Genomic DNA, 12,087 nt, shown 5'->3' on the forward strand with positions numbered 1-12,087 from the left:
TGAAAGTGAAATCATAGGATATATCACGTATACGTGTACGTAATGTACGTGCATCTGTTCGTTAATAATATTCTTATCCGTTAATATAGTTAAAGTCTGAAGAAAGAAGTACTTTTCAGAGTCTTATCTAAGAAACAACGTAGATAGTGTGCCCTATGGGTTTGTAATGAATTACGCGTTCAAAAATATAATTCATGTTATTTTAAATTTCGCAGTAGAGATTTGAGTAAATAATTTGCAAAAATAATCGATTAAAAAATATCACTGTTCTTGTTATTATTCCACATTAATAATTTAAAAAAAAAATCACGATATTTTATCGACATATATTAAAACGGAAGAGACTGACAATGTTATTACATTATCAATATGCATGATCAAAATAACGTCCATTATACCACAATAGATTTTTTGCAATGGGCAGAAACAATGCAGTCATCGTTGAAACTCGTGGGTATTGTTTTCTAATACCGATTGCGCGCACATGTGACTGAAACGGCATTGCTGGCACACTGTAAATCGCATCTAAAACGATTCCCCTTAAAAAATTGCTTTCCAAAAATACATATTCCTTTTTTTTCTTTTAAACTAAAACGATTCATTATCAAGAGAGGCAAAGTTCAAAGTTGCAGCGATATCAGACGATACGTAAATACGTAGATAAGAATTTATTTCGCATTACAAACTAATCGTATAAATCCGTGAGTGAACAATGCTATACACAGACGCTTTCAGTCATAGTCGCGTGTCGCAATGCTGTTACTAGTTGTGAATCAGCTCATCGTTGAAACGACAAGAGCGACAATTTGTGAATCGCGGGATTATTCTTCCTTTGAAAATGTTGTTCTTAAGCCACAAGGTGGCACCTTGCTACTATTTAAACCTTCACCTGATAATCAAAACTACGTTTGGACACGCGCGCACACGATTGCATTTCGGGATCTTTATATCATCTGTTATATCATCAGAAATGAAATGAAATGAAATTTGTCTGTCTCTCGTGATACTCCTGTTCGGCTTCTCCTATTTGCTTTAACTGAAGGCGTGAACACGTTGGTTGTTGTGTTCGCGTGTATGACTCTCACAACTGTCCCTCCGATCCAATTATGTAGGTGCATGTAACACATATGTTGTCATGAATTTTTCGAGCGATGGGACTAGTAGCACTAGTAACGTTACTCAATATATAATCACTGTACGACCTCGCTCGATTGCACTTCTCTCTCATACGACACACCGTATGTTTCGCTACTAAATCATTCTAAACTTCTACGTGAAATACACATTACAATTGTTACATTGTTATATGCATAATTACATTACCAAGCGCGAATCTAATTGTGTATTTCTTTTGGTTGCATTATTCATTACGTTAATTACTAAAAACTGATTAAAGAATTTCGATAATAATTTTTCTACCCCACAATTGAAAAGTTTGATCCTTTAGAACTGATCACGTTAAGTAACACGCATGGAATTTTTTCCCTTATTACGTCACATATCCAGCGTTCGGATGAGGTAGCATCTCTAAATAAACATATGTATAACTATTGCTATAACCGGTTTATCGTGTTATATGATTTTCGATTGTAACGCTTAAGTAAGTCTTAGGAGCGTTACTTAACTGTTAAAGGAATAAGTTCCTTTAATGTATTGTCCTTGTTCCACAGCAACTCGAGTGAATGAGCTAGATCCCTGCACTCTTTTAGACTTTGGGTTAGCAGGCTGTCCATCTATACTTAAGCGTGCGCGCACATTGTGCTGCACGCGCGATGCATACATTTAAATGCTTATCCAAGGTTATTGCTTACTGACACATCGTCACTGCTGTTAATACATTACTTATAAAATAGCTACTTCTGTATCCTATAAAGTTTCTCATCTCTAATAACTACCAGATTAGATTTCCACATATTCTGAAACTCTCAATTATATTTAGATTATTACAATTTTTACAAAATATTCAACAAAATAAGTAATACTTGATTAACATATTCCCTAAATATGAGTTGTAGAAATAATCCAACAGATATATGTATTAGTTTTTGTGCATCGAATATTATGCAAGCGGAACAGTACGATTCCTTGCTACGTTGACCTCATTTCTCGGTTGACCTTAATATCATACAAGGTACTTGAAGTCGATCTATAGAATACCTTCGTTCTATCAAGTTTTTTGGAAGCTGTAATATACATATATATATACACATATAAGCATAATGTACTTAGGAGTCATACCATTTTTTTTATACCAAAAATGATAATTCACATTCGTAAATATGTTTTTATTTTGATCACAATTACAAATTCAATTATTTTATATTCTACCGCTTAAAATGGCTTAGACTATATACTTATAGCGTAGTCAAGTGTGTAATTTATTATAAGAAGTATTAAAACATTTAACAATATCACCTAAGATGTTTGTTTACTTCTATTCGTGACTTTTTATTAGTTTTATTATTAAAACTTTTTATTATGTTTTTCACAACACACATGGACACTAGTTTGATTAACGTAGTCCAAGATGCAGTCCAAGAAAAATATAACCTTGTTTTGAGTTTCAGATAACGGACCTATTATCTTTGAATGATTATTTAATTACATAACTTGATTCGATATCTTGACAACTATATGTCTTGCGATAAAAATGTTGAAGTATTTTGTGAGTTTGCGCTGCTATTGTGTGCATGTACTTCGTAATGGATGACAGTGTTGCTGAAATACAGGTGAAGGTTTATTTTTTTGCCAAAGCAAGAGAGTTAACGGGGAAAAAGGAATGTTACATTACCGTACCTAAAAAATTAGCATACATTGACTTATTAAATAAAATAATAAGCCAATTTAAATTAGAAAGCATTCGTGATACATCAATCTTAGCAGTGAACGAAGAATTTGTTGCTTCAGATACAACACTAGTACTTTCAGAAAAAGACGAAGTTGCTGTTATTCCACCACTTAGTGGAGGTTTGTTTTGTTTCTAATATGAATATTTTAATCAGCTAATACGTCATTATGAATTAATAATGAAATGTCTTACAATATGAATGAGGTATTTTTAGGTTAGAATGGGTACTGCAAAAGATATCGTCAAATTGCAACAAGAAGAGTTAAATGTTGGACACATAATTGATTTAGTAACAGCTCCTAATTGTGGAGCTGTATCAAGTTTTGTCGGTACTACTCGTGACAATTTTGATAATAAGAAGGTATTTATCCATTGAAATTGTAATTACAAATATAAAGATATGTGTACTCATATACTTATGACTTCAAGGTTTTAAGATTGGAGTATGAAGCATATGAACCAATGGCTTTAAAAGAAATGAAAAGCATATGTTCAAAAATTCGTTCTCAATGGAATGTCTATCATATTGCTATATATCATCGCCTAGGGGAGGTACCAGTATCCAAAGCAAGCGTAGTAATTGCTATTTCTTCTCCTCATAGGGAAGAATCATTAAAAGCTATTGAATATGCTATTAATTCATTGAAAGCATCAGTTCCAATTTGGAAGAAAGAGGTATATGATACTCAAGAAGTTCAATGGAAAGAAAATAAGGAGTGTACCTGGTCAAATAGTAAATAATATTTTTATACGATACCTTAATTTTATAGAAAGACAGAGAATTGTAACATATAGAAATCATTGAGTACAATTACATAATTTTCCGAAATTTTAAATGTATCTATTCAGTTATATAAAATTAATATATATTATATTCATGTAATATATTGTAGAATGATAAAAAATTTTAAAAAGATTTTATAGTAAATATATGTGAATATTAACAAATTGTTAATCATAGTTTTATGATTTTACAACCATTAACCCATTTTGTGACTATGTTTTTTGTGTAGTTCATGATATGATTGATGTAGAAGAATCAGAAAATATTACAGTAGTAAATGACACAGTAGAAACTGTAATAGAATATGATGGCGAAGAAGTAGAAAAAGAAGAGGATGATGTAATAATTGATCCAAATCTTATTCAGATTCGTGCTACCCCAGCTGAACTGAATCACAGAATATCATCTTTCATTGAAAGAAAACGTCAACAAGTAAACATTGTTAATGTACAAGAATTTTGTTGTCAAAGGTTAGTCAATAAGACATTCACGAAAAAACACGTAATACTAAACGATTCATAATAGTTGTAATTTAATGATATATTGTAGGGATCAAAATGATGAGAATGATAATTCATGTGCGAGAGTAGATGCCATTCTTATTAGGAGAAAAGATTCTAAAAGTCACGTTAAAGGTAGATCAAGGTAGTAATCCTTGTACTCATAAATGATGAAATATCTAAACATAAATTTTTATAGTGCATAGAGTACTCAATGCATGGGGACCTCAAACAGTCGATCAACATGCTTTGCATAAAGCTACGATGTCGGGACCGACCCAAACAAATAACAATTACTCGTCCGTATTGGATGAAAGAATCTCAACCACCGAAAAAATTCTTGGAATAAATCGGCCTGTTCCCAAAGATGTATATGAAAGACTCAAAAATATCGAAGATCGAATATTATACTTAGAAGGCATATCTCCTGAATATAAGGATCTTTGGGTAAAAGTTTAATGAAATATTATTAAATTCGATTTAACGTTCAGTGTTATTGATTCTCCAACATTAATTATTGTTTGCAGAAAGCAGAAGATATGAACAATCTCAAAGGAACATTTAAACCAGTCAGGAAAAGGGTAAGTGATATCTTTTAAGTCATATAATTTAATTTCCAAAAACTATTCATTATAAAAAAACATTTCAGACATATTCTATGGCAGAACTTGATTCTAAACTGCATGAATTAGAAGACAAATATGCCAAAAGAACGAAATGATCTCATAAAAAATTGTTAAAGACTGACCACTTATTTATACATAGTTAGATTTTTTAAAATAAATAACATTTCATAAGCATAGAAAATTTGTAGTAATTTCATTGTTATGATATAGCAAATGACCAATATTAATCAATATTATAGATCATTACATTTCCGTCATTACATTATTTATCAAAATTCTATGCCCAATCCTCAAGTACAGGCAGGTCGAAAGGTGGGGCTACACTTTTCGATCAGGTGGAAACTTCTGTTCGAGCATGTACTTACATTAGTTCGTGTTTCGGTTGATAGAGGCAGTCTTCGTCGTGCTGCCATACGGTATGGCTGCGGTTTGTCGAAGTTTTCTCTTTATCCCGATATAATTTGAAGTGAATCGTTGATAGTAATGTGTTATTCATACAGAAGTTCATCGAAAAGTAGCCGTCCTTACGAATGCTAGTGAGTACTGTCATACAATATTTTTAAATACACGTATCTTATAGTGTTTATCGAGCACGCGGCCAGCACGTCGTCTGCCAGGGTGACAAGCATCCTTTTTCCTCTCAGCTGAGTTTATGGACCATTGGTCGGTTTTATATTTTTTGTTTTCGTCCGATCCTGTTTATTTTGACATAAGTCTTTCTTCGTTTCGTATCATTACATATTGTTAGGTCGATCGACGATATTAAATCGAACAAATCGCAAATAGGATAGCGAGCGTTCTTAGTTTTCAATGAATTTTTGATTTTTGGCCATCTTGGGGATTTTTGGAGCTGCAGAATAATTCTTCACCTTACTATATGCAATGCCGACATTAAACATTACGACATGTAATGTTTAAATTTCAAACAACGATACCCGCTTCTTTCCTTTTCCCTGTCCGAAAGTATCGTTTATTTTTACGCCGATCTATTTTTGTCCTATCACATGGGTTTCTTCTAATAATTTTCGTAAATTTTGTCGAAATAAGGCGATACATTTCCACCTGGAATTTTGAAGTTATTAACGATCACATTGTAAATCAATTATAGTCTATTTACTTCTGAAACAAATAACTAAATTTTTGAAACATAGCAATAACGTTGGATTATTAAATGGCGGAAATAAATCAAATTCGAGGTTCTTGTATAAAAGAAGGAAGTATACATGAAAATCTTTCTAAACTATCATACATCAAATAAATATAAACTCGAATCTCGATTCGAAGAAAAATCTTTTCCCAAGACAGTGACGCATCGAGTCTTTATATCCGTACTTTGTCTGACGTGCTTTTAAATCTGTAGTGCGCGTGCCGTTTCTATCGCGTTGCATTAATAGCATAAGAAATATGATTAAGATGAGATGTACACACTGGCAACAGTCCTATCTTGAATCGCCAGTGTGCAATAGTTAAAAGAGAAAATCGTGTCGGCGTCGTAACCAGAACAGAAAGAACATAATTCGGAATGGTGAAACTCCGTATTACCGAGGCAACGTTACTAATGTTTTACCACGTTCTTTTCCCTCTTTTTGGTTGTCAGAAAACGACTGACACAATTGAGTGTATCCGAGAAGGTTCACCGCGAGGAAACCCTTCGCGAAACCGCCGTCGGTTACGTTTGCAACCGATTGAAACAACAAACGCGTGTCGAGTCAGGCGTCTGACGCTGATTGTTAGCGAATCTTGGCGAATATTCGCCATTAGAGGATAGGCTAATCTCTGTTCGTGCAGTTAAGCGATTCTAATTGAAGCGAAACGTCGCGAAACGATCGTTGCGCGCAACAAGGTTTCATTTCGCTTATTTGTGTAACTGCGAATTGATGGAAATCGTGTTGCATGAAAGAGATCCGTTCTGTCGCATATCGATAACAATTGAAGGGATTGTTGCAATTGCAGAAGGCAGCTCCCTCCCCAGTAATTTCAGTAAACCAATAAAACCAACTTGAAATCGATAAAAATCAAATCACTTTTTTAAACGCGCTACGTAATTCATGGTTTATCTAATATTTCTAGTAATAAATTGCTGCACTTTCTAATGCAAATTGTATACTTTACCTTTCTTTCTATTCCAATAAATCAAATTTAGATATCACAGCTGCCTTCTTTGTTGCTGTAAATCCCTTAATTCTTTCGTATCTTGAACTTAAGAAATTCGACAGCGATAGAAAGGGATAATGGTCGAAATTAAAAATGACCCAAAGAATACGGAAGTCGACGACGATATCGATAACGTTTTTTTTTATTTTATTTTGGTTATTTTACAATTTGTCCTTATGGACATTTGGTAAAGTGCTATATCCTGTTGGAGAAGAAAAAAAATAAAATAAAAAATAAATATAGCATGTGGGCGGCTACCCCCAGCGGGGTGCCAGCTTCGTTTTTTCTAAGTTATATCTTTTATGAGATATCGATAACGTGACAATTATTTTTTCGCGTTGATTTCATCGCTAAAGGATGGAAAAGGGAAGGGAACGAAATTCTTAGAGAGAGAGGCAGAGGGCGAGAGTTTTAAAAAGTTTCATTGCATTACGAAATCGTATTACAACTGCTAGTCGATTGTCCTACAAAGATTTTCATTGCGCAAAAAGTTGAATGCCGAAACCGTTTGCATTTTTATATCAAATCGAAAGGAAACAATTGCTATAGCTTTTCCACGATTTATTCGTAGACGAAAGACGATAGAAAATTTCCGCTACTTTGACGCATACCACTGCAGCTAGTTGTTCTGCCAAGATTTCGCAACGACAAAAGTAAATTGACCTGAAGCAGTACGGCACCTCGTTTACATACTTAAAAACTTAAGGGAACCCGGTTTGCCGTGCCTTTCTTACTCAGTTAAACACCTCTAGGTTGTAAATTTCCAAAGCGTACATCAAGAATTCTTCATAGAATTCAAGATACATCTGTATTCTGTATATATGTATTTTATGTATATAAGGTTTAACGATGCTGACGTACAGGTATGTAGTTTTCTGGAAAACTATTTCTTATCGTTTATTGGACCAAGACGATGCCGTTTTAAGCGCATTTTAACGAGTAGGCCGATAGCATGCAGAGTTTTTCGTTTATATAGAGAGCGGCTATTCTATAGGGTAATAGGGAGCATGATTTCTCTTAATCATGGCTTGCGAGAACGTACAAGTGGCGTAACGCGTTCCACCTAGTTGATGTAAACTGAATTTCAATAACGTAGCTAGCATAGAAACAGAAGGCATAACGAGCAGTTTGGAACGATTAAAGATTTCTTTTTGGCACTGATCCTCTGATGCGAAAGACGAGAGAACGAGAGAGAAAGAGGGTTCACTTTTATTTTTCCTTTCGTCGCGATAAGTTGATTTACTTTTTCTTCCATTTCCACGCGAACTCGTTCCACACTCGCAATTAGATATGATCCAGCGAGGATAATGAGAAGAAAGTTACTTCCGAGATGGTTATCGCACGAACATGGAGATATATGTAGATATATGTAGTCGTTTTCTGTTCGTGCTAATTTTGTTAATTTAATTCGTTCGTTTCGTGTATATCATCCACGGATATTGTCTCGGAAGACACGAGGCTAATTTAGTTCCGCTCTTTATGAATTTCTTAGGCTCATCGTCTAAATACGTAACTAGCGTTCGATGTTGCGAAAAGTACACGATTTATCTGCATAAATTTATTCGCCACAAGTTGATTAGCATGGTAATCTCTGATATATCGATAACAACGATTTTGCTTCCATACTTTGGAAAGTATCGAATTATTCCGATCGCTATTTCGATTTGTGCAATTTAATCGTGTAGATATATCTAACTCGACACATCGACACGATCAATTCCGATATGGACCTTGGTCCGTTTCTTTCTACGTCTGTGTACGTTCGAGCGGTATGTCTGCGAAATAATTTTTATCAAACGATCGATACGATCGTCTTTGTGATTCAAGGTATCTGTAGAGGAATAATTCATGTAAGAAACGCGAAAGAAAGGGAAGAATGCACGTCATGATCGTATGACGTCGGATACGCATGGCGAGGCAGTGTCAGAAATTCAGTCGGTTAATCACGAAAAACGACGATACGTACCTTAGTAACATTCACTACTACACAGAAGAGCTTCGTGAGTCGTTAGGCTTAAAAATATTAGATATCACCCGCTGGCATAAAAAGTAGGAAACACTCGGTTTGCAAGGGAAAAAAAGGACAACATTCTCTTCCAATTCAAACACGCTCGTACAAACACGTTCCAACTACGACTCTGCGAGTTCTAAACATCGTTTCAATAGCTACGCAAGGTGAACAAAGCTGTTGGCAAAATGACGTTTTTATTCGAAGAACTGCGTTCTCCTTCTATTTATAGAAGCTTTTCGCTGACTGATAAGTTAATCCTCTGTTTACCTATGACGAGAGAAGGCTTTTCAAATCGATCAAATTTCAATTCCTATGTCACGTACGAGACACAAGGAATCACGAAATTGACAGATCACCGGTGATCTCCTCGCGTCGCAATTCGAACGTTTCATAAATAAGATAAAATATTGAACTTTAGACATAGTAATAAAATTTATTGTACGAATCCAAACAGAGTAACGTTTCAGAGTGTTGTAAGAATGTTGAATGTTAGAGAATGTTGAGGGCTGATTTTAGGGAGGTTTATATACTATGGGTTTGGGTCCTATGAAGGGAGTGTCTCCGGAGCCTAGTTCAGAGATGGCCATGCTATTATTGTTTTATTCTACTTTGTTGTTTCGATGGCCTGCAGAATATTCGCTAGATTCTCTTGGATGTTCTATCGTTTAAGGGTCGGGTTTAATTTAAGGGTCTTAAGACACCTAAGTTCGTCTTTACCTGCCTAATGCAGACGATCGACAGAGGATAATCACGTTCACGCATAATCGCAAACGAATTACAAGGACACTTTCGAATACCTGCTTCTCCTCGATGGACGAGCTAAAAATCAGTGAAAATTAAAATTTGAAGATGAAACGAAGATAGCGACTTCTAGAGGCGTCATCCTATCGTCTATCGGAAACTTTCACCCTTAATTAATTCATTATGTAACTTTGTCCTCTGTCACGATGTGGTTTCGTGACTCGAAAAGGTGCAACTAAGTTGCTACAACGCTCAAGTCAGAACGCAATAATTTATAAAACATAATAAATAGCAGTAGTCTTGTACCGCTAGCGATTCACAGCTATTCAATTGGTTTGGTAAAATTCATATAGAGAGGAACGGTACAGGGTGTACAGTTAATTGTCCAGTGTGAAAAGCATAGTTCCACAATGTATCCGGATCGATGATGCAACGAAACAGGGTACCGTTGCTTACTTCCGGATCAGTCGATGGCCAAAACAGCGAGGAGCCGGTCGACAAAGGCCGTTTACTCAGTTCCCGGTTTGTAAGCTACTCTGTTATTCGGCCAAGGAGCCATCGGAAATACCTGTTGGCGGTCTCGTGAATGAGTGGGAGGATTATGTCTATATCGTGCGACTTGCCGTGATCACAAGCACCGCGCTCAGGATGCATCGCATTTGCATAGATAACCTGTAAGCTTGAAACCGGCTACCTGTGTGCCGTCTTACGATCGTGATACTCCTCTATTTCGCGTGTGATCGATAGTCTGCTGTTCGAAGTGCCGTTGTGAAAGGTGCCGATCAAACGTATCAAGGTAAAAACACTTTCTTTTTCTGTTGATTTTCACGCTTTGCCAGTCGGCTAATTGATTTGTCAGATAGATAACTCGAGAGCAAATAGGAAGCAACTCTTCGATATCTTCTTTTATTGGAAGATAATTATCGCATGAACGATGCGATGAAAGCTTCGATATTGAATCGTCAATTGCTTTTTCTTACGCTTGCGTTTTCTCTTTCCTTTATACACGGCGTGATCCAGTCATTTTCGTAATCGATCCATTAATGCTACAATGAAAGCGATTCTGTTAGATAATATTTTACGATTTTTCGCTGCACTGTTCATATTTGTCCCATGTTCTTTCGAATGCGTGGCTTTTGAGGACTAGTTGAGCCGGTCGGAAGGCGCATCGATCGACTGCATAGACGAGAAACGGGAAAAAGGGTGATATAGCAAACACCGTTTTTTAAATTCACCTGGCAATTTGGAATTATCTAGCGGACAAAGTCGTGCGACTAAATAATTTGTTCTTTTCTTTGTTTCTTTTGAGAATCGAATATTATGTCTTAATGAATTCTTTCAAGAGATGGCTTCTAAGGCAGTCGACTGATAGCAATGGAAAAATTGAATCGATACGTTGAACGTAAAGCTGGAACAAAGGGAAGATGACAAAGGAAAGAAGCTATTGAAAAATATTATAAAAAAATTCCAGGCATCTGGATTTTATCGTCGCAAATAATAATCGACAGATTGGCCAATGCATAGTAGCTTTGACAAAAAGCTTCAAAGGCTTCGATTGCTCCTATCTATGCCGAGCCATAGGAAATCGATGATTCACATAATAGTCGTTCGAAATTACGACAGAATCGCGGCTGGTTAGATCGTAAGTTCTTTACAACGTGCCATGCCTTCCAATCCAGAATCGTCGCCATTTTTGCAGGAACATATCGTGCCGGAAATGATTGCCAGCTCGATCCTTGGAAATCGTGGAACCGATCGTTCCGGCTGGCTAGCCATCTTTAAAGAACCTGATCCGATTGATCAGCCTGTAAAACGTCGATTTAATAGTAGCGCGGCACGACATTCATTGATTTGATTAATGTCGCTTCCCGCAAGCATCTGCAGCTCGACCAACCGATGCCCACAGCTAATCCTTCCTCGCCTACTACATTTTAGATGTAATTACATCCACTCAATGAAGATTCTGTTTCAAAGAATGATCAGTGAATCGCGTAATCGATTTTACTATAATTCCATCTCGTTACGTGATTTGAAGGAATACTTCTTTCCATTCACGTGTCTTAGTTAGGTATCGCGTGTTTCACTTTTTCATACAACGATCTCGTTGCGCTTCGATTGAAAAAGCAAACAATCGTCGAATTTCAATAGCCAGGCTATAAACAAGCTTCTCAGCTTGCCAGATAGGCCAGCTTCTACATATGTAAGATACAACGATGTTCTGTATAACAAAATCGGTCGAAGTTTCCATGCTGCGGATGCCTGGATAAGCAGATTGACAGGAATTTGGGAAAATCTCTGGCTTTGGGAATCTCAGCCAATAACTTGTAATCCGCAGGAGAATCAATGATATTACTAATATGAAATATCTGCTGAAACATTAATAAAAGTCATAGTTTGATATTTGAACGCGTTCGAGGTACCAA

At 35.9% G+C, this 12,087-nt stretch overlaps 3 protein-coding genes across 6 annotated transcripts in view; all 3 read left to right on the top strand.

The window, feature by feature from the left end:
- Positions 1-2,690: 2,690 nt before the first annotated feature.
- LOC132912757 (molybdopterin synthase sulfur carrier subunit) lies at positions 2,691-2,984 on the top strand. The gene has a single exon (XM_060970449.1). The coding sequence runs from the start codon at positions 2,691-2,693 to the stop codon at positions 2,982-2,984; it is 294 nt and encodes a 97-aa protein (XP_060826432.1).
- Positions 2,828-4,939, top strand: LOC132912805 (molybdopterin synthase catalytic subunit). The gene is made up of 8 exons (XM_060970568.1): positions 2,828-2,967; positions 3,063-3,209; positions 3,278-3,581; positions 3,862-4,102; positions 4,182-4,267; positions 4,332-4,579; positions 4,660-4,713; positions 4,782-4,939. Exons 2-8 carry the CDS (start codon positions 3,069-3,071, stop codon positions 4,851-4,853), a joined length of 1,146 nt encoding a protein of 381 aa, XP_060826551.1. The 5' UTR covers positions 2,828-2,967; positions 3,063-3,068; the 3' UTR covers positions 4,854-4,939.
- Positions 4,940-5,136: 197 nt separating this feature from the next.
- The window catches only part of LOC132912773 (tubulin polyglutamylase TTLL5), a 36,611-nt gene continuing 29,660 nt past the window's right edge, over positions 5,137-12,087 (top strand). For 3 of the 4 annotated variants that reach the window (XM_060970492.1, XM_060970491.1, XM_060970495.1), the window contains exon 1: positions 5,137-5,294. The gene's annotated coding sequence lies outside the window, so the exon portion shown is untranslated. Of the gene's footprint in view, positions 5,295-10,267; positions 10,461-12,087 lie in introns of those variants that run through there. The other variant, XM_060970494.1, reaches the window with a different exon arrangement.

This window comes from Bombus pascuorum, chromosome 12 (genome assembly GCF_905332965.1).
Source record: "Bombus pascuorum chromosome 12, iyBomPasc1.1, whole genome shotgun sequence".
Classification (NCBI taxonomy): Eukaryota; Metazoa; Arthropoda; class Insecta; order Hymenoptera; family Apidae; genus Bombus; species Bombus pascuorum.